We start from the raw sequence: 27,891 nt of genomic DNA on the forward strand, positions 1-27,891 counted from the left end.
ACCAGGGCTTTTTTTCAGGGGGAATGCGGGGGAACAGAGTTCTGGAACCTCTTGAAAATGGTCACATGGCTGGTGGCCCCACCCCCTGATCTCCCCTCTGTCTGGAGATCAGGGGGCGGGGCCACCAGCCATGTGACCATTTTCTCCGAGGGCAACCCACTGAGTTCCACCACCTCTTTCCCCAGAAAAAAAGCCCTGACAACAACCAAGGTATATTTTGCAATGAAATCTATGGTTAACCATGCTGCCGAAGTACAGTTGTTACCTACGGAGCTAAATAGACTAAAGAGCATAATGGTAAAGAAACCTAATCTGACCAAGAAAGGAGCCAGTGAAGGAAGTAGTAAGGAGGCCTCCATGGGAGCAGAAACACCATTTGAGTAGCACTCATGAGAACATGCATTCCTTCTTTACTCACGCCTCTGTTGCTGCTAGCATCTGTAGTGACTGAACTCCTTGGCAGCGCATCAACTCTATTTACATTTCTGGAGCAATGATCGTTACTCCACAGCAGAACAATGCCGTGCCATGAAAGGCTGGTCCATGGGTAATGTTGCCTGCCCATCTTGGCTCACTGTCAGGTACTGAAACCCAGAGGCTTGGACTTTGGGAGTTTACTGAACACATCTTTGTTGGTGGCTTGGTCCCTTTCATGAACTCGTTCATGCCTCAGCACTTGATTAAAGGGTTTCTTCCAAGAACAATTTTGTGGCTTGTGTGAAGTCTGTGCAGTAATGAAAAAAAGTTTAGACTGAGCTTGAGTGGTCTCCCCCGCCCTCCCCTAGTAAACTGCCAATACAGCAGAAAAAAAAGAAAAAGCTGGCTAAAGTTGTAAACCGAGAACTACAGTTAAAACATCTCATCTGTCATTTGATTAGGCAAGTAAAAAAGTTTGCAAGCCTGACCACAGTAGTTTGAAATCAGCTGTCTCCTGGTCAGAATCCATGGGTTGGATCCAAATAGTTGCCTCTGCCAGCTTACATTGACAGAGGAGAGGAAGGAAGTTCCTACTGATGCCTCCCTCCCAGAGCTCACCTACACTGTGCCCTCACACGGCTCCTGAGGGTTCCTCCCTTGCCCCCTCCAGGAGCAGAATTTCATGGGGGAGCTCGGTGAGCGGCAGGTGGCAGGGAGTCCTGCTCTGCCAGTTTCTGTCTGCCGGTGGAAGTTTGGATCCAGCTCGTTCGTTTTCCTTTCACCACAGAGCGCTACATATTTTATTCAGTGTCTTTGATCAACATAAGCGGTTTATCTTCCAGTTTTAAACTCGTTTACAAAACTTTTCTTAAATGTTATGAATACCTTATCTCATACTATAGAATTAGAATTTATAATCCCTATTCCTTTGAGCTATAATTAAACTATCAATTAAAATTATCTTTCAGATGTTTTCTCCTCAAAAAGCATTTTATCAAAAAAAAATCTGATTACTTTTTAAATCATTGACTTTTATCCACCCTGCTTTCCCTTAGTACGTATAAGAGTCCATGTTTCCCAAAGGAATCATAGTTGTCATAATAAGGGAGATTTAGCCACTCGGGCTGGTAAGCTGTAGTGCTGTACACGTAGCATTCCAGAGTGCTGTTGACAGCTGGCCTCTCTTCAGGTGCCCGGCTTGTACCTTCCCATTCAACTATTTCAATTCTCATTGGAGTACGCTGATACATGTCTGGGCAGTCTTCAAATTCATCAAGGAATTGCAACATCTGGTCATCGACAGAATAAATCTCTCCGGCAATACGGTGCCCAGTTCCTGGGGTGTTCAGCAAAAAAGGAATGTTGTATTTTCCTGCAATCACCAGGGGGTATTTTTCCACTGTGATTCCTCTGCCCTGGAACTTGGCTATTCCATGAGTCCTGTCTTTCATATACGGGTAGTTTGGCTGCCCTTTCTTAAGGGTTCCGTAGACAAAGACACGGGCCATTCTTCCGACAGAGGAAACTTAAAAATAAAAATAAGCATTACTAAACTGTTGCAATACTTCCCCCCCCCCACTAAGCTTTTTGCATAGCAAACTTTGCAAATTTATTTTTTAAAAAGAAGCTATACAGTTTAAGACACTAAGTAATCTCCCTATGACAGTCTAAAGGCAAAAGTGTGACCACTGCAAAAATAAATATAAATAAAAATAAATATGGTTCTTGTTTGACATCTCATTTTGCTATGTAATGTTACGTATTGATTTGATTTGATTAAATTTAAAGCCCGCTCTTCCCACAAACAAGCTCAGAGTGGGAAACAACATCGTTCAACAACAATATAAAATAAAATTCATCATCATTATAGATACAAATACAATAAAATCACTATGCGGCGCTCAGTATTGCACACCCCTTTCATTCAGACCCCGTAGACGGGGGGAGGGATGGTGAACTGTAAGGAGTAAACAACAACAGGAGGGGAGATCAGTGACCCCCAAACAGGAGGCCATCTGGATAATCTGCCTGCCTCAACCACCATAAGCCTGGCGGAACATCTCTGTCTTGCAGGCACAGGGGAATGATACTAAGTCACGGTGAGCCATGGTTTCCACAGAGAGAGAGTTCCACCAGGCTGGGGCCAGGGCTGAAAAGGCTAGGTAAACATCCTTAGGGCCAAGGATCACCAGTAGATGTTTTATCAGCTGAAGCACCCTCCGGGGAATATATGGCAAGAGGCAATCCCACAGATATGTTGGTCCTAGAAGTGACTACTTCCACAGTTACCAGGGAGGGAGTCATTACCATCAGATCACTCCATGCAATTGTATGCCTGGACACCATGACTGCAACGAAGACAGTGTGAAGCAGCGTTGCCAACTCTTGTGTTGGGAAATCCCAAGATATTTGGGGGTGGAGCCTGAGAAGGCAGGATTGGGATAAAGTGCCACAGAGTTCAGCCTCCAAAGCTGCCATTTTTCAGGGATGTCAACCCCTTGGTGGGGGATCCCCCAACCCCGCCTTCCACCCCTCTCCCAGCCCTGCCTATTTGAATGGCAAGAGAGAAAGGGGGGAGAAAGCAGGCTGGAAGTCACTGGTGCATGTGATGAAATCACGTGTGCACTCCAGAGGCCCTGATGATGCACCTCTGATTGAAAATCGGAACTTATGTGGTCTTAGTGGTGCCAAATCGGCCCTATACATTTGGTGCCAATTTTGGCCTTGCTGAGACCTTGTAGTTTCCAGTTTTCAACTAGAAGTGGTATTACTGGGACCTCCAGAGTGCACACAAGGAGTATGAAATGGGCCCTCACCTGTTGACCTCGCCCTTGTCCCCTGCTTTTCAGGTAAGGGGAGCTGGCAACCCTATTATAAAGCAGGCCACTTTCCTCAGTGTATGGACTGTAATATTGGGGAGCTAGCAGCCACTTTCATGACCACAGTTGTACTTCTTCCCAGTAGCTTTGATCACAAACTGGCAAGTTCTTCCTGGTTCATGTTCTGTTCAGTTGTGAAGCTACATATACAGATAAGCAGTGAATGACTACGTAAAACATTTTTATACAATCATTTAAATGGTTGCTTCATGAACTGATTCACAAGATAAAAATCAAACAAAAGACATCCCAGTGGAGGTTTGCCTTGTGCCAATCTGTGATAGAATTCTGATAGATCTTAAAGAACAAGAAAATTCATAAAGAAGTAAATGCTCTTTAAAGTACTTTGAGGCATTTAAAAGGGTCAGAACTAGCATCTTTCCCCCAAAAAACATAGTAGTAGTAGTAGTAGTAGTAGTAGTAGTAGTAGTAGTAGTAGTAGTAGTAGTAGTAGTAGTAGTAGTAACAACAACATTTGATTTATATACTGCCCTTCAGGACAACTTAATGCCCACTCAGAGTGGTTTAGAAAGTATGTCATTATTATTCCCACAACAAAACACCCTGTGAGGTGGGTGGGGCTGAGAGAGCTCCAGAGAGCCGTGACTAGAGGGGGGCACGATCCAAAAAAATTACCAATCAAGCTGATCGGGGATAGGCGCTGGCAACGACCCCAAATCACCGATCCACACCGATCATCTCCCATTTCCGATCCATGGATCGGATCGGGGAGGCCAAAGTGGAGGGGCGCCCCGCTGTTCCCAGCTATGTGGGAAGGTGGGTGGTGGTGGCAACCGCCAGGCCCGGCGGGCACGGGGAGGCAGCGATGAGCCGCCTCCCCTCAGAGAGGGGATGTTCACACACACACACACACACTTAGAGCAGAGGGGGGGAAGTTTTTAACCCAGCGACGAGCCTCCTCCCCTCAGGGAGGGGACGTTCACATACACTTAGAGCAAGGCGGCGATGAGCTGCCTCCCCTCAGGGAGGGGACGTTCACAAACACTTAGAGCAGAGGGGGGGAGTTTTTAACCCGGCGACGAGCCGCCTCGCCTCAGGGAGGGGACGTTGACACACACACACACACACACACACACACACACTTAGAGCACGGGGGGAAGTTTTTAAACTCGGTGACGAGCAGCCTCCCCTCAGGGAGGGGATGTTCACACACACACTCACACACACACACACACACACACACACACACACACACACACACACACACACACACACACACACACACACACACACACACACTTAGAGCAGAGGGGGAAAAAAGATTTTAACCCATCCCTGCCTCTCCAACTAGAGAGAGAGAGACACCCCGTCAACATGTTTCAGCCAGCTTTAAAAAAAAAGCAGGGACAGAATCCTCCATTCCTTCCCACCTGATTTTAAAAGCAAGCAGCCAGTCTTACAAAAGCATATTTTAAACACACACACAGAGCCGTGAATGAGGTTTTCCCACAAAATACAGTGTTTTAAAAGCAGGTTAAAAACAGAGAGTGACAGACAGAAAAACAGCCATTCCTCCTACAAAGCCCCGTTTTTTTAAAAAGCAAAAAACGCTTGGAGGGCCCATGGCTACAGAACACCCCCTTCCCCCTCCCTCCCCTGGCTGTCTTCTCCCAACTGGTGAGTGCGTTGCTGCTCCATGGTTGGAAGGAAGCCCTGCTAATCAAGGAAAGCTGGGCTTCCATTCGGGTTTCCAGGGCGACGGAAGGAGGGCAAACACAGCTCAGGCATTCCCCTGGCTCCGTTGCCCCGGGAATAGATTACTGGTGCCTGATTGTCTGCATCTCTGATCAGATCCCAATGGCCTGAATCAAGCCCTGATGAAGCCCCCCCCCCGAACGCTGGATTGGTCGCCGTGGTTGGCACCGATCCCCCGGGTCCCACTCGCGCGAACGCCATTATTGTGGGTATTTTTCTATCGTAATGCCAACCATGCCCATCTCTAGCCATGACTAGCCCAAGGTCACCCAGCTGGCTTCAAGTGGAGGAGTGGGGAATCATACCCGGCTCTCCAGATTAGAGTCCCGCGCTCTTAACCACTACACCAAACTGGCTGTCTTTGGCTTGGGAACCACAGTAATGTAGTTTTCATACCCTTTAAGAGCAGCCCCATGTTAAAGCCGATTACAGTAGTCTAATCTCAAATAGGGATGTGGGAGCATTTTTCATTACACACCTCAGGGTAATCGTGAAAAACACCCTCCTGCCCTCTAGTGCAGAGAGCAGCATAGAAATCACAAGGGAAGGGGAAAGAAGCAGGCATTAGAAAAGTAGAAACCATAAAAGGATTCCTCATATATGTGCTCTGCCACCATCTTTGAACACAGAGGAAATCACACAAACTTAGAGTTGCTTAATTGCTGTTGGCAAAAAGAACACGACATGGGGCTATTCCATGTAATATACTCAAGCATGTTTGTAACATCAGCTTCCTGAATCCATATTTAAGAATGTTAATACAAATTACAAGAATGGAAAGCCAAAGAGGAAAGCACACACTTGCAACTTGCAAGTTCTGCTCCTGTTAGTAAGTTTTGCAAGCCATCATACAATAACATCTCTACAGACTTAGGTCTTTTTTTTAAAAAAAGAGTTCAATATAGGAAGATTTTATACCCACCAAGGGGGTGGAGCACTCACCTCCATGTCTTTTGCACTAAGTTTTAAGATGGTGTTGATGTTAGAAATGAATTTTGTGTAATATGACTTTTCCCAGATCAATTACTGGCTCCCTATTTATTCCTGAAGATGACAATCCAAACTTACCATTTTTGCTTACATTGATTCTTGGAATCCCTTAGTTTTAAAGCAGGGGCTGAATTTCAGCTTCCCTGAAGTCAAGTTGATTAACCTTAGCATGGCTTGCACCATAGGTACTACTGCTCTTGCTGCTGAATGTCTGGTCCTCGTTCCATCATATAATTTTTAATGTCTCTGATGAGCAAGGTTCAAATCCAAAAACACCAACAAGAGTTGGTGTTCTCACCTCTTTCAAGAGTCAAGCTTTGTCATAGGAATTTAGATCTGAGTCCTTTTATCCCAGTCAGAGGGAAGGTGGGTGCAAAGCAGTAAGACTGGATGTGAAGGTAAATGTAACTGTGAAATGTGAAATGTAATTCGCTCGATTAGCGTGGGGGAGGAAATGCAGAAAATTAGCATCTGTAGTGAGAGAAGACTCCTATGTCCCTATTCAGCCCTTGGGGGGTGGCATTGTTTTGAATTTGTGAATGAACTCAATTTCAGCCTTCTTACATCAGTCATAACATTCCTTTGAAGTTGCTCTGTTTGAGAACAGCCACTCTTAGCTCAGCAATGGAGTATCATCCTGGAAGATTAAAATATTCTCCCATGGTTTTCTAAGTGTTGTGATTTTTAATGTCAAATTCATGTCCTGTTTATCCAATCTAGAAAGTGGAAGAATGCTGTAGGCACTTCATGGCATATATAACGTGGGAAGATGAGCAAATTAATGTGAAGTGAATGAATGAATGAATACATCTAATGTTCCTCATCAGGGATGTCTGTCACAAAATAGGACTCTAGCTTTCATCATAAGTGGGGCATTAGTCTGTACCATGCATCTGGCTCTTCTTTTGATGTTCCATTTTAGGAAACGGCCTTCCTAAACTAAACTGTTTACTAAAGGAATGAAAAAGGTTTATGGCTTCCTCCTTGGCTATTGTTCAAAAATTTCTGCTTCCCATCTGCACCTGCCTCCTCCCTCATGATCCTTCTGCCTTCCTAAAGCCCAGAGCATCTGACACTTCCCCAAATTTTGCTGTCGGTCACCAAACTTCTACGAAAGGTGGTGTCTGTTTTTTTACCCAGCACAGCACTTTGATCTCCAATTGCCAGATGTAAAGAGTCTTCAGAAAGTGGGTGGGACACCTGGCCCTTGTTTTAAGCAGAGGTTCATTAAATGGTACAATAGGCACCTACCTTAGGTTGCTTTAATTTTTCATTTACTTTCATTTACTTTGAAAGCAGATAAGAATAAGAATAATCTCCAGTCTCTGAGGAACTGAAGTTGTGTTTCCAAATTAGTCATTGATCTAAAAATATCTCCTTGATTGGAAAGTCCGGAACAGTGATTCATGCAAGGCTGCAACTAAAAAAATTCTCTAAGGTGAGCTAATTCTGTTGTCTTGCTGCAGCAAGATATGATGGACAGGACTGTCTCCAGCTCCACCTCTCCTGAGAAACTACCCATGAGAGTGGGCAAAATGCTAGGCCAAGGACAGTTGGAGTCTGTTGACACAGTGAGAAAAGGGGGAGAAGGGTTTTGGATGCTGCTAAGGGAGGCAGCAAAAAGCTAACTTGTTAATCAGTTCTATTAGATAGTAATCATTCCCTGTTTAACCACAATATATGTCTTCTGAAAACATCTTGTAAATAAAAGGGAGAGGGTCTGTTTTAACCCTGGCTGAAGTGTAGTTGTTGACTGAGGGGAATTAAAACAGACACACAAACCTCAGACACTCTGGTCATGTTAAATGGGCCAATATAGTTAATGTAAATAGTGGCAGTGTATACAAGGGAATGTAAACACCAAGTTCCCTTTCCCCAACAGCTCTGGGCAACAGCTGAGTGAAGGGAACTAAATATAGGGAATGGGACTGCTTGTCTGGAGGAGCTTCTGGGAGATGAGAGAGGGGACCCTATGAGGATATGGGTCAGGCTCTCTGCCTAAAAATTAAAGTAGTATCTGGTGACTGCCCTTTACTGCCTGGAAAGCACCAAACCTGTGGAGGTTTAGGGTAGGTGGCAGGGTGTGGGGAAATGGGCTCATCATATAGTGTAGCAGCTGTGGGATTCAACCCCCAAAGCAAAGATGTTCTTGAGGTAAACACCTGAGAAAGGTAGAGAAACCTTAAGCTGCGCATGTGTGTAAAGAAATTCAGCGTGATCAAAAAGCCCTTTCGAGGTAAAAATTAAAGGTAATTGTAAGAAGATGTTGTAGAGAGGATCACAGAGTGAATTAAGAAAAGGATTGATTTGATAAATAGGGGGTTGCCCTCCTGAGGTAACAGTTTATGGTAAAAAAGTAAGGAGAAGCTGTAATAGAAACCCTAAGCAGTTTAACAGAACCGACAGGTTTGGCAAAAGGGGTTGCCTTCTGAGGTAAACGTTCTGAGGTAATATAAGGAGAAGCAGCAATAATGAACTCAGAGCCTTTAAAAGAAACAGAACAGGTGTTCCAAAAGGATTTGATACTCCTGAGGTAAATCATAAAGAGTAAAATGTAAGGAGTCATCACGAAAATGCTACTTAAGAAAATATAGCCAGCTACAGAGAAAAAAGGAAGATGCTGAAATGTTGAGTAGCAGTGACAATGAAGTTGAGAGATAGCAAAATCCTTCAGAAATGCTGAGAAACAAGGAATAACTTGAATTAGCAGCTAAAGAAAGACAGAAGGCTGGAGAACTTGAATTAGCCAAAAGGAAACAAGAAATGAAGAAATGCAAAATGCAACAAGAATTGGAAAAGATCAAACTGGAGAAAGAGTCAGCAATACAATTGCAAAAGCTTATATTGAGAGAAGTTGAACTGGGGGGAGCTAATTCAGCCCATAGGGGTCAAGAAGACAACTACTTAAGAGTAGATATGGAAAGAATTCCCAGATTTCAAAAGGGGACTAATTTTGAGGCTTATTTTGTAAGTTTTGATAGAGCCTGCAAAGAGTTTAATATCCCTGATGACCACAGAATCATCTACATAAGATCTCAAATCCCTGGTGGTCTGAGTGAAGTGTCCAGTGAAATAGGGGATGATGAGGTAAATGATTATGACACATTTTATAAAAAAGCCTGTTATGACCCTTTCTTTCTCTTGGGTAGATTTGATCTTTAAGCCTTTTTATTCTTGCCCCCTCTTGGTAGATTGCTGCCACCAGGAATTAAATTCCAGAACAACTTAAATTTATCCTTTTAGTAACATGCCCAAGTATCAGGCTTTTTCGTGGTACTATGTGGCCCTGAGGAAAGGAATGGGATATAGGAATGACAGATACTCTGGGATATTAAAAAAAAACAAAGTAAACTATTTTTTATAAGAAGCGTATCAGTTCCATATTATTTCTAAAACCATTTCAAGTATAGGACATGCCAGTGTGTATGTGATATTAACCCTGAGAGGAGGCATGGATCCTGATTACAGTGAACCTGTGGTAGGGAATAGATTCCCGAGCGTTGGCATGGAGAGATTCATGTTTGAAGTGTGTGTTATTAAACCCCACGTGGTTAAATCAGAAAGTTGAGGGGGAAACCTTGAAAGGTCCTGCTTTCCTGGTGCCTGTTGCCAAAGTGAATATACAATACAAAGACTGCCAAGGACTTTGGAAAGTAGGTGTGCTGGATGAGATCCCTGTTTTCTTTTTTTTTTGAAAAAATTTTTATTGGGTTAGAATCCGTTATTTTTACATTACATTCAATTTTCCCAAAATTTTTCATTTCTAACCCCCTCCCTTTCCCCCCCTTTTGTTGACTTCCAACAGCTTTCCCACCCTTTGTCCCTTTTCCCTTGCTTCTATTAAATTCTTCTGTCTAAAACAGATATACATTCTCCATTATATTAAGCAGTACATCCTTAACTACTTTTCTTGTTATACACCCAAACTGTAAGTCTTTGTTTCCATCTTGGATAAACAATTTATCCCATTTTCCAGTTTTAAATATTTCTATATATCATATACCTATATATCATAAACCATAAAAATCTTACATTTAAATCAAACAACTTGACTTGTTCTCTATATATTACTCATTCTATCTTTTTATGGTAATTCTATATAGCTCATCACCTAGTCAATCAATTTGACTCTTCTGTACATTCAGTTTGGTGCATATAAATCTTATCAAAGAAAGAAAATATTGTTGATTATTCAATCCTCGTATTTAAACCTTATCATTAATTATTTTCTATCCATATTCTATCTGTTAACCTATATATATCTATATATATATCAATCTGTTAATCTAACTGCTTATAAATTCACATTTATCTCTTCCTCCCCCGGTAAAGTCACCCCTCTCTTTTAGACTTTTATTATACTTCAGTAGTTCTCAAACTGCAACAGTTTTCCTCCCACCTCCCATTTCTTCTCCAGATATTGTTTCAGCTTCTCCCAGTCTGTGTTAAACTGCCCTGAGTCCAGATTTCTCAGTTTTCTTGTCATCTTGTCCATTTCTGCCATGTACAGCAATTTGTAGATCCAATCTTCAATAGTTGGCACTTCTTGTACTTTCCATTTTTGCGCATACAAAAGTCTAGCTGCTGCTGTCATATAAAATATCAACGTCCTATGATGGGCTGGAATTCCCTCCATTCCCAAGTTTAGTAGCAGGAGTTCTGGGTTCTTATTTATTTGAAACTGTAAAATTTCACTCATTTCTCTTATTATTTCCCCCCAGTACTGCCTAGCTATCTCACACGACCACCACATGTGATAGAGGGAGCCCTCATGTTTCTTACATTTCCAGCATTTATTAGAAGTATTCAAGTTCCCTAGCGCAATCTTCTTTGGTGTCATGTACCAACGATAAATCATTTTGTAAATGTTCTCTTTAATATTAGTACATGTCGTTATCTTCATTGTAGTTTTCCACAAGTGTTCCCATGCCTCCATTGTTATTTCTTTATTGAAATTTATAGCCCATTTCACCATCTGTGTTTTAACTATCTCGTCCTCAGTATACCATTTCAACAGTACTTGGTATACCTTGGATATTCTTTTCTTGTCTTCTTTAAGAAGGGTCTGCTCTAGTTCCGAATTCTCTGTTCGTATGCCCCCCTTTGCAGAGTCCGAATTGTATAAGTCTCTAATCTGTCTATACTGGAACCAATCATAGTTAGGTGATAGTTCCTCTTGCGTCTTTATTCTAAGTTTAGATACTTCAGTTTTAGTTATTTCTTTGTACGTTAAACATTGTTGTTCATTATCAACAGCTCTCGGATCTATCACCTCGTATGGAACCACCCACAGAGATCCCTGTTTTCATGATCCTAAGTAATGACTTGGCCAAGCACGTGGAAAAGGAAGATGTGAACAGGTGCCTACAAATATAAATACAACGAGGTGCATCTCCAGAAGAAAAAGGGGTGGGTACCCATAAAATCTCACAAGATAAAGAAACCTCTGAGGGAATCAAAGAACAGGATTATTTGAAGGAGAAAACAGGGTTGCACTTACTCGTAACTGTTGTTTGTCAAGTGCCTTTTGTGCAGGCACACATTGGGACTGCACAGATTCAGGCTGGCCTTGGAGAGAGATTTTGTAGCTGTAGAAATCTAAAAGGGGGCACTCTGCCTCTACTGTGCATGCATTAGACTTTTCCCACCAAAAATGGGTAAACAGGTGGAGTGCCTCAATTTTCCTCAGTTCTCCTGACTTGCTGGAAGCAAAAAAGTGCACGCACATTGGGGCAGAAGGGAGAGAATATGTGCCTGCACAGAAGACACTCAACATACAACAGTTACCGATAAGTGCAACCCTGTTTTCGTTGTCGTTCTTCTGTGCAGTTCCACATTGGGAATATAGCAAGCTACTCACCAATGGGGGAAAGTATGCGTGGATCAGCCGAACAATGAATCCAGGATAGCCATTCCCACTGCTGGCTCTCTTCTGGCATTTGTATCGACAGAGTAGTGCTTTATAAAGGTGTCAGTTGAAGACCATGTGGCCGCCTGGCAGATGTCTCAAAAAGGGACTCCTTGCAGAAACACTGCTGACGAAGATTGTGCCTTAGTTGAGTGTGCCTTGATCACCATGGGGCATAGGACCCCTGCCTCCTGTAACAGAGTCTAATGGCTGCCACTATCCATCTAGATAAAGTTTGGGAGGATGTTGCAAGACCCTTACAAAGTCCAAAATAACACACACACATAGATTTGGATTTGCAAATATCCTCTGTTCTGTGTAAGTAATACAATAAAGTCCTCTTCACATCCAATTTGTGTAACGCACATTCTGATTCAAAAGTTGGGTTGGGAAAAAACAGGTAATGTAACCTTTTGTTGTAAGTGAAATTTTGATACCACCTTGGGTAGGAATTCAAGGCTGGTATGTAAAACAACTTTCTCAGGAAAAAATTGAGTAAATGGAGGGTCGACCCGAAGGCCCGTCAGTTCTCCCATCCATTTAGTCCAAGTCATAGAAACCAGGAGTGATACCTTCCAAGATAACAGGGAAAGGGGGAAAAAACACATGGATTCAAAGGGTGGTAGCGTGAGTTAAGAGAGAACCAAGGACAGGTTACATTGAGGGACTGGCGATGTTCCCGGGGGAAAGGTATTAAAGATACCTTTAAGAAACTGTTTAGAAATGTGGTGGGAAAAAACTGTCTTGCCATCAACCCTCTCATGAAAAGCTGAGATAGTAGTTAAGTGGACTTTAATGGAGGCGATGAATAACCCTTGTTTTTGAAGTGACAGCAAGTATTCAAAAATAAGGGCCCATGAACAGGAGAAGACTGAAAGGTGCATGTGATGAAGGAGCTAGGAAGAACCTCTCTTGAGGTGACAAAAGAAGAACTGAGGGAAATAGGGGTGCTCCACCTATCTACCCGTCTTGGGTGGGAAAAGCCGAGTGCATGCACAGTAGAGGCGGAGTGCCCCCTTTCAGATTTTTAGAGCTCCAAAATCTCTCTCCAAAGCCAACCTGCATCAACGCAGTCCCAATGTATGCCTGCACAGAAGAACAACGATGAAGAGTGTAATTCAAAAGGGGAAACAAGGATCCGCTTATATCAGAAAATCAACAAGATGACATATTAGAATCCTTAAGAGACATAGCTAACACAAATCATGCCCACATGTCACTTGAACAACCAGAGAGTTCTACAGGCAAACTCGGGAAATCGTACAGAGTCCCATAAGAAAAGGAAACAAATTACATCTAAATCACATAAGCAATTCATGATACAAAAAAGATATAGGATGGACTTGCTAAGGGTGGCACATGCACGCCCATTTGCTAGTCACCTCCATGTGGGCACAATTTATAGCAAGCAGGCTCAAATTTTCGATTGCTCCAAAATAAGATAGAAGAAAGCAAGACTAACAGTAAAAAAGTTTAGTGCAACATCTCACAGTAAATCTCAAGTGAATCACCCTTCAGTCCTTAGCACCAGAGCACATGCACAGCAACAACTAAAATTCAATAATAAAGAACCTCAAAATATTCTAATGACAGACTGTGAACCAAGTATGACAGAATAAGAGGAAAAGGAAAAAGTGAATCTTGAATGTGAGCATTTCAAAACAACAAATGCATCCTTCTATGGGAGATATAGGAAAGTGGCTACTGAAGCTCTTGCAGCACTTGGGCAAGATGACATGGGGGACTCCAAGACACTACATAGCAATGGAATGCTCTCTAGCACACTTAAAGGAAATGCTAGAGAGATGGTTCCCAAGACCACATTAGATCTTCCTGAGCAGCATGAAAAGAGAGGTCAAACTTACAGTTTGTTCCTGAGAGAAAGGAGAAAGGCCACACTCGGCAAAGGACACAACCACACAGGACCAAAAGAGATGGCAAAACATCTGTGTGCAACATCAAGTGTCCCGGGAAGATAAGGTTGTTGGGTTGGATCCTGAGAGAAGAGCCAGGCTGCAAGATACTGGAGAGGAAGCAACCAGGAGTGAGGAGGGACAGCCTAATAAAAACTTTATAAAGTATACCTGCATGGACCAAGAAAGGGTTAGATATGGTTCCCTGTTAAAGTCATATTTTACCAGGACATGGCTGATCCTTGGTGCATGTTTGGAAAAGAGGCAGGAATAACTGCTGTTATCCCCATGGGATAACCCAAACTCACCTGATGGGAGAGTTAAGGGAATGAAATATGATATTCTATTGGAGCCAGGGGCTAACATAAGCAGTGTAGCTGTGGAGACAAAGAGGGTCAATATGGAAGAGGATGTAAGTAGGTTATAAACTTTAATGTGTGTCTAATGTGATTTTTAACAGTTGTAATGTTTGTAGATGTAAGATAATGAACATGTTTTTATAGTATGTGTTTAACTGGGATATGCACATATATATAAGAGAGTGAAATTTATATCTTATGGTACATATTTCTTTCTCTCTCTCTCTCTCTCTCTGTGTGTGTGTGTGTAAAAGGAGGGGAAAGCCTCTGGGGGAGGAGTGAGCGTTGGACAGGATTGGCTCCAGCTCTGCCTCTCCTGAGAGACCACCCATGAGAGCAGGAGGAATGTTGGGCCGAGGACAGTTGGAGTCTGTTGGATAGAGAGGATGGGGAGAAGGGTTTTGGATACTGCTAAGGCAGGCAGCAAGAAACTGGCATTAATCTGTTCTGTTAGATAGTAATCATTTCCTGTTTAGCCACAATATATATAAGTTTTGAAAACGTTCACTCCTATGTTCTAACTTGTAAATAATGAAGATTTGGGTCAGGGCTCACTGCCTAAAAATGAGAGGTTAGACAGGTAGAGTCTGATGACTGCCCTTTACTGCCTGGAAAGCCCCACACCTGTGAAGAGAGGTTTTCAGTGGGTGGTAGGGTGTGGGAAAGGGCACTCGTCATACAAGAATAATAGAATGACCTAACCATGCCAGTTGCAAAGACTGGAAGAATGCAGAGCTGCAGTGGGAAAACCTTTGTGTGTAAATATACAGGGGAAGGTAATTCTGGGCTCACACAGGTCTTTCCACCCCCACCCCCCACCTCAGGCACAATAGCAGTTATCTGGCAGTACAGAATTTGCCATTACTAGCGCAACAGCAGCTAAAAGCACAAGCTCCTGGTTCACAGTTCAAATATCACCCCAACCATGAACTCACTAGATAGCCTCACGTGACCTTCCCTTTTTCAACCCCCCACCCCACCCCTTCAATAATGTGGTATACCGAACAGGTCTCCAGTGTACTGAGGAATCTCTGTGATGCATTTTCCACACTGAAAAAGCACTAGTAAACTCACAGAGAGAGAAACCTTTGAGCCAGAAGAACAGTCTGCCACTTTGAAAACTACAGCTGGCCATTGACCAAAGTCTTGGTTATTTACCTCACAGAAGAGCTGAATGCCGTTTTCCCTCAATTCACACAAAACTCCCCTCAAACTCACATGCTCTCTCTCTCTTTTTTGCAGGCTGTCTTTTCAGAATGCCATAAGTGATACGTGTGTTGTTCTGTCAACAGTTTACTTTGTATGTTTACTTTTCATGATATAAAATGGGTTTGAGGCTACAACTTGTTCACTCAGCAAAGCAAAGAACATTAATATTCGGTTGCTCCGGTTCCTCTTTTAGAAGAAAAAAAATCATTACCTTTCAGATTGTGTTTTGAATAACAAACACATCCTTCAGGAAGAAACTTGTCCCAGTGGGGATTGAGAAAGGATCAGAGTTAAGCACTGAAACATGCAATTAATTCCCATTAGGGGATTAGGGCACTCATGTTCACTTTGAATCAGAAAAAATGAATTGTGAATTAAATTGTTCACAACCAAGAGGTTACATGTCAGAGTTAATAAGTTAAAAAAGAAAAAGGGAAATAAAAATGCACATTAAAATCTCCATCACTAAGTAGAGCATCTGTCCGCAACAGATATGCTTCATTTACATTAAGCAATTTCTTGACTGCACGTATTGAATGACATGGGGCGGGGGGGACGGGACGTTGGAGAATTCTTCACAAAACTCAAATCAGAATGCTCCTCCTCATATCTTCATCTACCAAGAGAGCTGAGGTTTGGGGCGTTTTGTTACAACTAATACTAGGGGGAGACCTTCAAAGCAGTGCATGTACTCTGCTTAACATTTAGGAATATGGTTTCCATTACGACTCCTAGTTGCTGACATGCTGTTTAATAGAAAGAAAAGACCAATGAGGAAATTGAAGCTTAACTCAAGACTGGTGGCTGTGACTATGGTCATTAGCGCACTCGTGAATAAAAACTGGCAAGTTAGAACTCGTAAACTTTGACCTTTCGGCCATGGGACAATCACACTTCTTTGGTGGTGGAAGATATGAAAAGGCACCTTTGAATATAAAAGTCTCTCTCTTTAAAAAGTGCAATGTTTTTCTTAGCCCAAACCGTACAAGTTTGCACTCTTGGGCAGCAAATGATGAATGCAAAACTGCTGGTCAAACTATTGGTTTGAAACATCTTGCTCTTAAAATCCTGTGTATAAAACCTTTCACCTCCTTTCAAAGGTTATTTAGCCACCTTGTGGCAAAATTAAAGAGTAGCTTTTGATGCATAGCTTCATACAACAAGCTTTCAAATAGCAACACCAGGGCTTTTTTTCTGGGAAAAGAGGTGGTGGAACTCAGTGGGTTGCCCTTGGAGAAAATGGTCACATGGCTGGTGGCCCCGCCCCCTGATCTCCAGACAGAGGGGAATTTAGATTGCACTCTGCACTGCCGAGTGGCGGGGAGAGCAATCTAAACTCCCCTCTGTCTGGAGATCAGGGGGCGGGGCCACCAGCCATGTGACCATTTTCAAGAGGTTCTGGAACTCCGTTCCACTGTGTTCCCTCTGAAAAAAAGCCCTGAGCAACACTAATCTATTTAAGTAGAATACCAGTGAGAGAACGGAAATTTATTTTTCCTTCCAATCAAGGAAACAAACTTGATGAGCCATTCTTCTTCAACCTTGCCCAGGCAGAAATCAGGCCTTATAATGTACAATATCCTCCAGGACAAAACAACCCTATTTAAAAAAATACTTTCATGAAATATTCATACTACAGTCATTAAAGTTTAATATCCTGGGGAAATGAGTGAAATCTGTATGTCATCTCTTCAAGCAATTTCTTTTAACTACAACTGACAGCTTATCCAATTGTTGGTGCAGCTTATTTGCCTAGCTAGGACTGTATTTCAGAAGGGGAAAACAAAAATGACAGAAAATAAAAAGCACATTGTGAGACGGGAGAAGAAGACAGCTGAGAACCCAGTCAGCTAGAAGCTGGGAAGGAGCCCCCACCAAATCAACTGTGACCACGTTTCAAAACTGTGCATTGATTTCAAGCTAGTAATTCAATCATTACTTGCCGAATAGTGATTTATTGGTGGGAGTGGCATTTTGTGCTATGCCTGGGACAGGCATAGCACAATGGCTAATATTGTGAACTGTGAATTGTTGCCATGGACGTACTCAGTGGCCTTCTGTAAATCACAAGAACCTCTGCAGCGTTCTGCCTCACCCCCACGTTGCAACAATAATGCACAGGGTAGTTGTCAGGATTACAAAGATGCTGAGAGCATTCAAAAGCTGTTATCCTATTAACCTAACTTGAGAGGAAATTATTTATTTATTACGGTCAAAGACCAGCACAAATTTACTTAAGAGGAGCGCCACTGAACACAACAGAACTTACGATATTTTATTTATTTTATTTATTTACGTCATTTTATAGTCCGCCTCTCTTACTGATACTCAAAGCAGATTACATGGTATAAGTCAATACGATGAACAGTGGGGATTTCCAATAAACCATGCAATTGGGTTTGAATCCTAAAATTTTGAAAACAAGTAGAAACCTGGTACAGAGTTATAACAATGCTGAAATAAAGCCCAAGTACTTAAACATGACATGTTAGACAGTGCAAAAATTACCTAGTAGGAGCATAATTACAGCAAGAGACTCTATGTAGTATAGTCTACAGTCTCTTTCCCTTTATCAAAGCATCTTTCTGAATGATACAGTACAGTATGTAAAAAGGCACTCCTGAATAAATTCAGTTTTACATAGTTTGTATAAAGTCAGGAAAGTAGAAGCTTTCCCTAACCTCTTCAGGTTAACCCTGTTCCATAGGGTTTCCAGGTGCCCACCAGTGGTGGACAAATTCCCCGTGGTTTGCCTCACTGCCTACCACCAGCAGGCAACCGAGGCAAGTACGTGGTGGGCGAGCTTCCAGTGGGGCGCAACGATGCCCCTTCTTGAAGTGATGTCATCAAGCTTCATGCGAGAGTTCTCCTGTGCTCCACAGGGGCCAATTTGGGCCCCAAACAGGCCAATTCTAAAAGTGAAGCACGATGATGTCACTTCAGGCTGGGAGCGGACGTGCTCAAAGATTACCCCACCGGGTGTTCCCACCACCCATTGGGGGGGGGGGTAAGGGTACCTGGCAACCCTACTGTACCACTGGTGGCCACCACAGTGAATGCAGGTGTTTGGGCAACTGTTGATTTTGTCTATTTGCAGGGTGGCACCTGCTGCGTGCAGATGAGTGAAGATGCTGTGGTGAAGCATAGAGAGAGAAACATATATAGGGCTGTGTTGGAAAAAAAACCCTAGACACTCAATATTATTAATAAAATGCCTGTCATTATGATGGACTGCAGTATTGCAAAGGGATTTTTTTTTGTATTATAGCAAGGCAATTAAATAATGTGTGCCTGGTATGAATGTGGCAGCCATTAAAGTAAAGAGGTGCACTCAGAGACAGCACTGACAGTGGCTAAATCTATCCCTGAGATCTATTGACCCCAGTTATAGTTACCAGGTCCCTCGGGGTCCAAACTGGGGACTAGGGGTATCTTTGGGGGGGGGGGCGCCGCATGCTCCAGCTTGATTTTAAGGAAAATACCTCTGCGGGGGGAGGATGCTCCCCTTCGTTGTTGTACCAGGAATTATATCATTCCAGGAGCAACAACAAAAGCTCTGGAGTGTGCGTTACCTGCATCTTTCCCCCCACCAAACAGATAAGAGGCGACAGGGGGCAAAGGCTGGGAGTAGGGAATCCCCCAGTCCCACCAGGGGATTGGGAACCCTAATCCCAGTATTTGGACAAGCATGTCCCCCCCGCCCGTGTTCCAGAGAACTCAATGAGAGGCACAAAAAACAAACTCTGCCCTCAGTACTATTACTTGTCCCTGCTATAGGGTAATACAAGAGTAGAAACTGGATTATATACACACCAGCAAATGTCTGTCATTACTACAACTGGAGAATGTGTGCCAAGGGAGAGACTGGACCCCAGTGGGAGGCAGAGGGACTCAGAAATCATCTTTCCAGACTGCTTGTGCGCATGCAAAAAGCACGGTTCTGTAACTTTCTGTACACTTCACAAAATCCTCATCAGTGAAGAACAGGCCACCAAGTATAACAGATGCAGTACAGGTTTTACCCAATGCAGTACTAGACTTTTCCAGCCAGTCAGTTAGAAAAGTATACTTCAGGAAAACCAATGGGGTGATCCTAGTAATATGAGTTGACAAGGATCAATCCTGCATGAACCTGCTTAACTTAATCCTGGAACTGGTTTCTTGTGCAAAAAGTGGCTTATCTATTTATAGAGTAGGGTTGCCAGGTCCCCTCGCCCTCCCAGTGGGAGTGGGAGGGATCCAGCACTCATCTTTCCAGACTGCTTGCGTGTGCACAAAACGCACACGTGTTCCCCAGGCAGTGCAATGACATCACCTCTGGGAGTGAGATCATTACATCTGATGGTGGGCATGCTCCTGCACTTCACATGGGCCAATTTCTGCCAATTTGGGCCCCTGTGAAGGGCGGGACCATGCCTGCCGCCAAGTGCAATGACATCCCTCTTGGAAGTGACATCCTTGCCCCCATGGGAAGTACGCCAACTATGCACTGGCTTCAGCCTGGGAGGTTTTTTGCTTCCTGGGCCCGTTCCCTGGGGCCTTCCCCACCGCCGGCCAGGTAAGTGATGGCAGGAAGCAAAGGCTGTGAGCAGGTGATCCCCTGCCCCCACTGGGGGACTGGCAGCTCTACTATTGAGATAGATAAATCATGGAACAGATCTCCAGGGCATTATCACCTAACACTATAACTGCAGATCAAACCATCTCAGATTGTTCTGGGCTTTTGACTATATATGTAGCTGCCTTAAAGCCAAATTACACATTATGGCAGCCACAGGTCCAACGTATGGCCACCAACACCTTTTAGAAGACCATTTAGCAGTATAAAAATTGGTGCAGAGACCCGATCACTCGTAGGATGATAGCACAATGTGATCTTGTCCCCTCCCCAACTTTTCAAGTGCAGAAACAGTCATGGGGGGTTATTTTGGGCCTTTGCATCAATTTTTAAACTGCTAAATGCTCATCTATAATGGCGTCAACTGCCACCGGTTGGACCTATGGCCGCTGTAACATGTAGTCTGGCTCTTAGACTGTGTCAGACAATAGGTCTGTCAAGGTAAGCGTTGTCTAATCTGACTCCAGGGTCCGTGCTAGAGGTCTTTCACTACTATCTGATCCTCCCCCCCCTCCCATTGGAGATACTCAGGATCAGGGCTTTTTTTCAGGGGGAACGTGGGGGAACGGAGTTCCGGAACCTCTTGAAAATGGTCACATGGCTGGTGGCCCCACCCCCTGATCTCCAGACAGAGGGGAGCTGAGATTGCTGGAGGGCAATCTAAATTCCCCTCTGTCTGGCGATCAGGGGGTGGGGCCACCAGCCATGTGACCATTTTCGCCAAGGGCAACCCACTGAGTTCCACCACCTCTTTTCCCAGCAAAAAAGCCCTGCTCAGGATTGAACCTGAGACTTTATGCAAGCAAAGCAGATTCTCTAGCAGCAAGCCATATCCCCTCCCTTCCTCTTCTACAGTAAATGAGTACTACATTCTGTCTCCAAATAGAATCTTTCTGACAATCCACTCTGGTGTCATAATATTAGATCATTATTGAATTCTATATGTGCTATTTAGGTGGTGGTAGAGATACTGGCATTGAAAATTTTTAATGTAACGCAATATAGCTTCCTTTTCTATACAGTAACATCATTTTCCCATGAGGAAACAAAATCCTCGGTTGGCTCAGTGACCAGATATAGTTACACATTAATTCTTCAGAAGTTTCAAAAAACTGTAGGAAACAGGTGAAAAAACAAAATGCCTTGAACTTTAAACCTGAGCTCAGTCTGTTTGAATAAAGTAAGTTTTAAGGTCACACTTCACTCAGTGCTAACTTTCAAGAAGGACCAACATGCCAGAACAGACTCCAGGGACTGCATCCTGTTGGCTCTTTGATGCTTTCATTTTGTAACTTACTATTTTCTTTACGGGGCAGACACAGGCTTCCTGCTTGGGCCGACCCCTCTCCAACCTCACCAAATACCTCAAAACTCTTTATGGCAAAACACCTTTCTTACATTAGCCAGCAAGGCACCAGTGGAAGCCACGGCCCCTTTGAAATCAAGAGGTTATGGTCTCCTCTCAGCAGTTGTCTGCTCCTAAACGATCAAGTCCTGGTTTGTGAAAACAAACAGTGTTAGAACGACTGGTATGATACCACTGGGCAATATCTGTAAAGCTGTCCCAAACTTTACAAACTGGTTATTTCTCTTCCTCCCCCTTATCCTCCACCCCAATCCCAACTCTGGCCAATCCAGCATTAAAAGGCTTATTTGCTGTGTTATGCCCGGGGAAAAATACTTCTTGGAAAGATAGTGATCACCATTTAGTTTGGCTGTAGCTTGACATCTGACAATTTGGAAAAGTAATGGTGGGGAGGACTCCTCATTTCTCCCTTCAACACAAAAGTGGAAATTTAGGGGAAATTAGAATAACTGATAGAAATGCAAAGTTTTAAAATATTAAAGGTTTTTAAATATTGTTTCGGTCTGGGGGAGGCAATGGCAAACTACCCTGTAACAAAAGTCTGCCAAGAAAACGTTGTGATGCGATATCAGTAATGGGTCAGTAATGACTCAGTGCTTGTCCAAGGGGCAACCTTTACCTTTACCTCTTACCACCCTTTACACTCTCAAAATACTTTATAGCAACTACAAGCCACAATATCAGGAAATTATAATTCCTATCTACTGCATACATTATGATTTCCTAATCCTTTTGCCAGGTTAGACTTTTGCCTAATCTGTACAGATTTTATGTTGTTTGAAGTCCATCCAGAGAAAAATGAAAGTTTAGAACTGGGAGCTATTGATACACATGCTGATTAGAGAAACAGAGAGAGACATCAAGTATCTGGTGAAGGGAGCTTCAGCTCCCCAAAACTCACACCCTCGAAATCTAGTTGGTCTTTAAGGTGCTACTGAGCCCCAAGCTTGTTCTGTTATAGACCAGCACAGCTACCCGCCTGATTACTACAACAGTTAATTCAAAATCCAGATTTACTGGTAGATTACTTAGGAAGGAATCAGGCACTATTTTCTTTCAGAGAGGTGGAAGCAGTTTGAAGGAGGAATCATTACCACAGCCCCCGCCCCCTCTTAAGCATGGTTTTAAAAATAGTGTTTTCTATTGTTTCCAGATAATCACATTTACATTCCACCCACCAAGAAACTTAAGGAGTTCAGCTAAAGATGAAGATCACGGTCCCCAACCTTGTTGACCTTGTGGGAATTTTGAGAATGGTTAGTGACTGAGTTAGGGTTGCCAGCTCCAAGTTGGAAAATTTCTGGAGATCTGGGGAGTGAAACTGGGAGAAACCTGGAGAAAGAGGGGTTTGGGGAGGGAAAGGACCTTGGCATGGCATAATTCCACAGAGTCTACCCCCCAAAGTAGCCATTTTCTCCAGGTGAACTGATTTCTGTCGCCTGGAGACCAGTTGTAATTCCGGGAGATCTCCAGCCACTACCTGGAGGCTGGCAACCCTAGACTGAGTGCTGCTACAAAATGGCTGTTATGGAGTAGTGCACAGCAGGGATGGGAAAGAAAGAAACAGGATAGGAAAGCAGAATCTCAGCCTAATCACGTCAATCCAGGCACCGTCCTAACTTCTCTCTTTCCTGAAATGCCTGGAGATATCTGACAAATGCAGTGATCTGTCACACGCACTTTTGTTTTAATTATTAGAATCTATGCATGCAGTCGAACGTGTTCACAACACAGACAATATCACTACAGACTGAAGGGGGGTACCATTTTAAATTTTGCTTAAAAAAATTAATACACACATCCCTCTCAGTGGAAAAAGAAAGCTAGAACAACAAGAAGAAGGACCTAGAACAGTCCTCTGCTTACTGTTCTACTTTGGCAACCCTAATCATCAGCAATGTTAGGTTAACAGAGTCAGCTTACAAGCCAGATGTAGTGGAAGGAAGGTGCTTCTAGCAACAGTACTTACCTTATTTCTCTGTGGACAAGGCTGGGGTCCAATAGCACTCTGAACTTGATCTATAGAGAGCTAAACCTCCTCTACGGGTGGTAATCATTACCAGCTAAACACTTTGCCTTCCCAAGCAGCATCACCTTCGTCTTGCTTGGATTAAGCTTTACTTTGTTCGCTCTCATACACTTGTACATTGAGGTCACTCTATGTAACACAACAACAATTAGCTCAAAGGTGACGGACAGCCATGGCCCAAAACAAAAGGCTTCAAGGCTGTTTTCTGTCAGATGGCAGCCTGGAATACACACGATCTGGATGTGTATGGCCATGTTTAGTTGTGTTACTTGCATTTCATTGTAGCCCAAAGTTGTGCCTCCAGTGTTTTTCAGCTGTAAAATAGGACCTATGTCTTCTAAAACGTATGCATTCAGCATAGTGCATATAGAAGTATTATAAATATTTGATTTCCTCACTGCTTTTATCATCCAGAACAACCTTGCATGTAGATTTAGTTCCTGCTATCTGCTTGTGGCAGTTTGGCTTTGTCTTGTTTGGCTCAGTATCCGTATCAAGTGGTTATCCTCCATCTAGTCCCATCCACTGCCGCACATAAGTGTCCTTATATTTCCTCCCAGAAAAAACTACTAGCAAGGGAAAGTGAGCATAGCCTGCTTTCAACTGGATATAAAAATGTATTTAAAAACATCCTTTTTGTTCTAGCATTGTCAACTTGATCTTCCTCCTCTAGCTTTTTCACCACTTCCCTTCTGTGTCCTTTTTAAAAACGTATTTTAAGCTTGAGGGCTTGCTTGTATTTTCATTGTGTACATACACATATACATTCCATGGCAGCATTTGTGTACTGCATTTGAATCAGGCTACCATTCCCCCAGTCAGGGCGGGGGATTCCGGGCTGCCAGTGAGGAAATGGCAGGAAACAGGCAGGAAATGTCAGCAGCATCCCAGCTCACTGATGTCACTCCCTGTGTGTCCAGAAGTGACATCAGCATGTCACTGGGGGAAGCTGGTCATGTAGTGATGTTTGAGCAAAACTCTATGGTTAAACCATAGAGTTTTGCCCAAACACCAGAACACTCTCAGTGATGTGTTAATGTCATTTCTGGGCACACAAAGAGTGATGTCAGTGCATCACTTGTAACCCCCCCCCCCACCGTAATCCTGTAAATCCCCCCCCTTGCAAGGGGACCTGGCAACCCTAATTTTAATCCAAATGAGCTATACTGGAAGACAGTGTTTGTTAGAACAGCAGGATAATGAAATCAGATATTTTATTTATTTATGTCATTTATAGTCTGCCTTTCTCACTGAGACTCAAGGCAGATTACATAGTGTGAGATTAGTACAATCAGTATCGGGAACATTTACATGCAGTATCAAGGATATTTCTATACAGTGTTAAGGACATTTCCACAACCATGTCATGGGATTTTACAAAGACGTAGCATTAGCAAGGATTCAATAGAGAGTTGAAGAATTGCAGAAGCAGAACATAATCAATTCTAGGACTGACATTAGAAAAACATGAAGTACAGGTAGTATAAGAGTACATATTTGAGTAACAGATAATATGCAAGGCAACGTAGCAGTGAAGTCTATGGTCCCTAACTCATTAGTGAAGCATTTGAGACCCCTCCCTATAATACTTCCCTCTGATCTGAGTAAAAATCCTTTTTGAATAATTCGGTTTTGCGTTATTTGTGGAAATCCAGGAGAGTGGGGGCTCTCCTGAACTCCTTAGGCAGACCGTTCCATAGGATGGGGGCCACCACAGAGAAAGTCCGCGTGTGGGCTGCTGTTGATTTCGCCCATGTGCAGGCCAGTACCTGCAAGAGACTGTTCAGATGAGCGAAGCTGCTGTGGAGGGACATAAGATATATTTGTCTTGGTTTATTCATTCCTGATTATGTTACCTTTGAACTATTGTTCCAGCTAGAAGGTCAAGGGGAAAAGTATCCATAAGACAGAAATACAATGCACAGTACAATAGTATGACAGCTAGAGCTTTTATAAGAATATGCAAGCACAAGTGCTGCCCATGTGAAATTTTACTGTAAGTGATCATGGAGAGAAGGGTCTGGAACTGAAGTCCTGTAAAGGCTCTCTACAAATTACATCTTGTCAGACCTTAAAAAAAATCATAAAAACAACTTTCCATCCCACAACTCAATGTACTCATCAAGGATGACTCAACTGATTGGCACATCTCATTATACAGCACATATAGACTTTCTATTACTTAAGAGCCGTAAAGGAACAACAGGTCTCCTTGACCAAATAATACTTGTAACAACATTAGAGAAATATTTTTTCTAGAAATTTCACTGCTGATAATTTTTTTTGCAATAATATAAAACTAGTTTTATAAAATTCTATTCAACGAAGGAAACCAGTTATCTGTACTGCTATACCTAATAGAATGGTCACTAAAGTAACATGGGTTTAATATTTTAGAGACCCTGCCAACTAGGGTTGGGGGGGCATACATACCAGGCTAACGTGATGGTGATAATGTTATTTCCATGCTATTCAAGAGCCATAGTTGAATGGCATGGCAAGTAAAAAGATATTTGTGGTTGCTGTGTCACCTACCTATCACAAGTCTTCTACACTGGCAGATCCACTTTGGACCACCAATCTGCTGACCATGCTGAACTCTGAACTACAGGAAAGGTTGCCAATCTCCAGGAGGGGCCTGGAGACCTCCCAGAATTAAAACTGATCTCCAGACTACAGGGATCAGTTTCACTGGATAAAATGGAGGCTTTGGAAAGTAGACTGTATGGCCTTATACTCTGCTGAGATCCCTCCCCTGCAAGCAGCTGAAGTTTTTGTCTGTCCTCCTACATTGTCTTGTTACCTAAATATTCTTGTCTTTCCCTCTGGATGATTTACCCACCCCTTCATCTCTGGAATGTCTTTTAGATAAAGAAAATATATAATATTCTACTTTGCCCATAACATTTGACTTCTAGGCTGTAAGACTTTGGAAGAAGGATCTGTCTTCTTTTCCATCTCTCTATGAACTAATCGGAACACATCAGACTATGATACTCAGTAATAAAAAAGTGTGCCTTACACTTTTTCTAACTAGTAATATAAAGCAGCACACCCCTTTTCTGTTAAGGGGAAAATTTTAGTAACAATGAATTCACACCAAACTTTGCAAAAGTGACCTTTGCTTAAATTGTGAATTTTCAACATGGTTTTGAACACTGTATTTTATAGCAGTCCTTATTTCTCTGTCATTCAGATTTTAATTTTATTAGCAACTGTTTATACTGGCACAGAGATGAATTAAGATTTGGAGGTGAAGCCTGGAAAGGGTGAGATTTATGGAGGGGAGGGAAGTCAGTGGGGGTGAGGTATTATGGCATCGAGTCCACCTTCCAAAGCAGCCATCTCTAGCGAACTGATCGGTCACCCAGAGACCATTTGTAATTCTGGGAGATCTTCAGACCCCACCTGGAAGTTGGCAGCTGGGAAGGGCTTCTTGTTCTATATTTGAATCACTCTCTGTAGTTTTTAGCAAAATTTAATCTTTCATGGGCACGACTATGCAGACTGACCATTCCATAAATCCCACGTTTTTTAATTGAGAAAATTAGGCGGACTTTAACATTCTTCCCGTGAAATCGATGTAGCTGTTTAATTTTAATGGTTTGTGCTCTATATTGATCTCTACTAATTGAAACTTGTTGACTCGTGTTTTTTTTGGGGGGGGGGCTTTAGAAACAACTACTACTACTTTGTGTTTCAAATTCAAAGTATGTGTGTTTGTTTTTACTACCGAAAAGAAACCCGTTCAACTTCTCTGAAGACTGACAGGGAACATGACAAGCTCTGCCTTCCGCAGTCTTTTGAAAGGTACTGAAGCTCTCAACCAATCCGATCCGTATTTCACTATCACGTGCCACACCCCCTAAACCACGCGCCACTCATTTAAACGGCTTCTCTTGGAAGGAGGTGATTGGTCGGAAAATGACTTCTTTCGCCTCTTCCCCCCTCCTCCCTTCGTCCTATCCCATAACAGCGCTACACCAATCATGCTCAAGACAAAATTGCCCAATCAAGAACCGCCTTTTCATCGCAGTTTATTTAGAGAGTCCTTTAATCCGGTTAGCAACACTTACCCGCCACTTTAACGGCTTGTTCGTTTCGCTCACCAAACCGCTGTCAATCAGAGAACTTCACCATTAAACCATATCCGGATTGGGAGTGGCTCGGGAGAATGGGTGGGGTTTCAGTGATTACTATCCCTGCCTTTTCCGGAGAAAACGAACTTTATCTCAGAATTGATGACGTTAGCGGAAGGAGGAAGAAACTGGTGATGCTGCTGCCGTCGTCTAGGCAACGAGAAGAGGGCGCGAGGTACCATCGCGCTTACGCTATAGAGGGGGCGGGGCACCCGAAGGGCTGATAGGAACAAGGCGTCGTTTGTAGCGGAGGCTTCTGCTTTGACGGCAGGAGACGTAAAGCCGTCGCGTCATAAATATCTGTCAGTCTCCTCCTTGGGAGTAGATCCCGTGGAATTCAGTGGCTCT

The 27,891-nt window shown here is 43.0% G+C and overlaps 1 protein-coding gene across 4 annotated transcripts; it reads right to left on the reverse strand.

The window, feature by feature from the left end:
- Positions 1-149: 149 nt before the first annotated feature.
- Positions 150-27,573, reverse strand: GGACT (gamma-glutamylamine cyclotransferase). 4 transcript variants are annotated; one of them, XM_054974229.1, is made up of 2 exons: positions 27,481-27,573; positions 150-1,942 (listed from the first exon to the last, which is right to left on the reverse strand). In XM_054974229.1, exon 2 carries the CDS (start codon positions 1,923-1,925, stop codon positions 1,440-1,442), a length of 486 nt encoding a protein of 161 aa, XP_054830204.1. In that variant the 5' UTR covers positions 1,926-1,942; positions 27,481-27,573; the 3' UTR covers positions 150-1,439. The 4 variants fall into 4 exon arrangements, with proteins under 4 accessions (XP_054830204.1, XP_054830205.1, XP_054830207.1 ...); XM_054974230.1 differs by lacking the exon at positions 27,481-27,573 and adding an exon at positions 23,345-23,424; XM_054974232.1 differs by lacking the exon at positions 27,481-27,573 and adding an exon at positions 15,401-15,427.
- Positions 27,574-27,891: the final 318 nt, after the last annotated feature.

The sequence above is a fragment of the Eublepharis macularius genome, chromosome 3 (genome assembly GCF_028583425.1).
Source record: "Eublepharis macularius isolate TG4126 chromosome 3, MPM_Emac_v1.0, whole genome shotgun sequence".
NCBI classification, from domain to species: domain Eukaryota; kingdom Metazoa; phylum Chordata; class Lepidosauria; order Squamata; family Eublepharidae; genus Eublepharis; species Eublepharis macularius.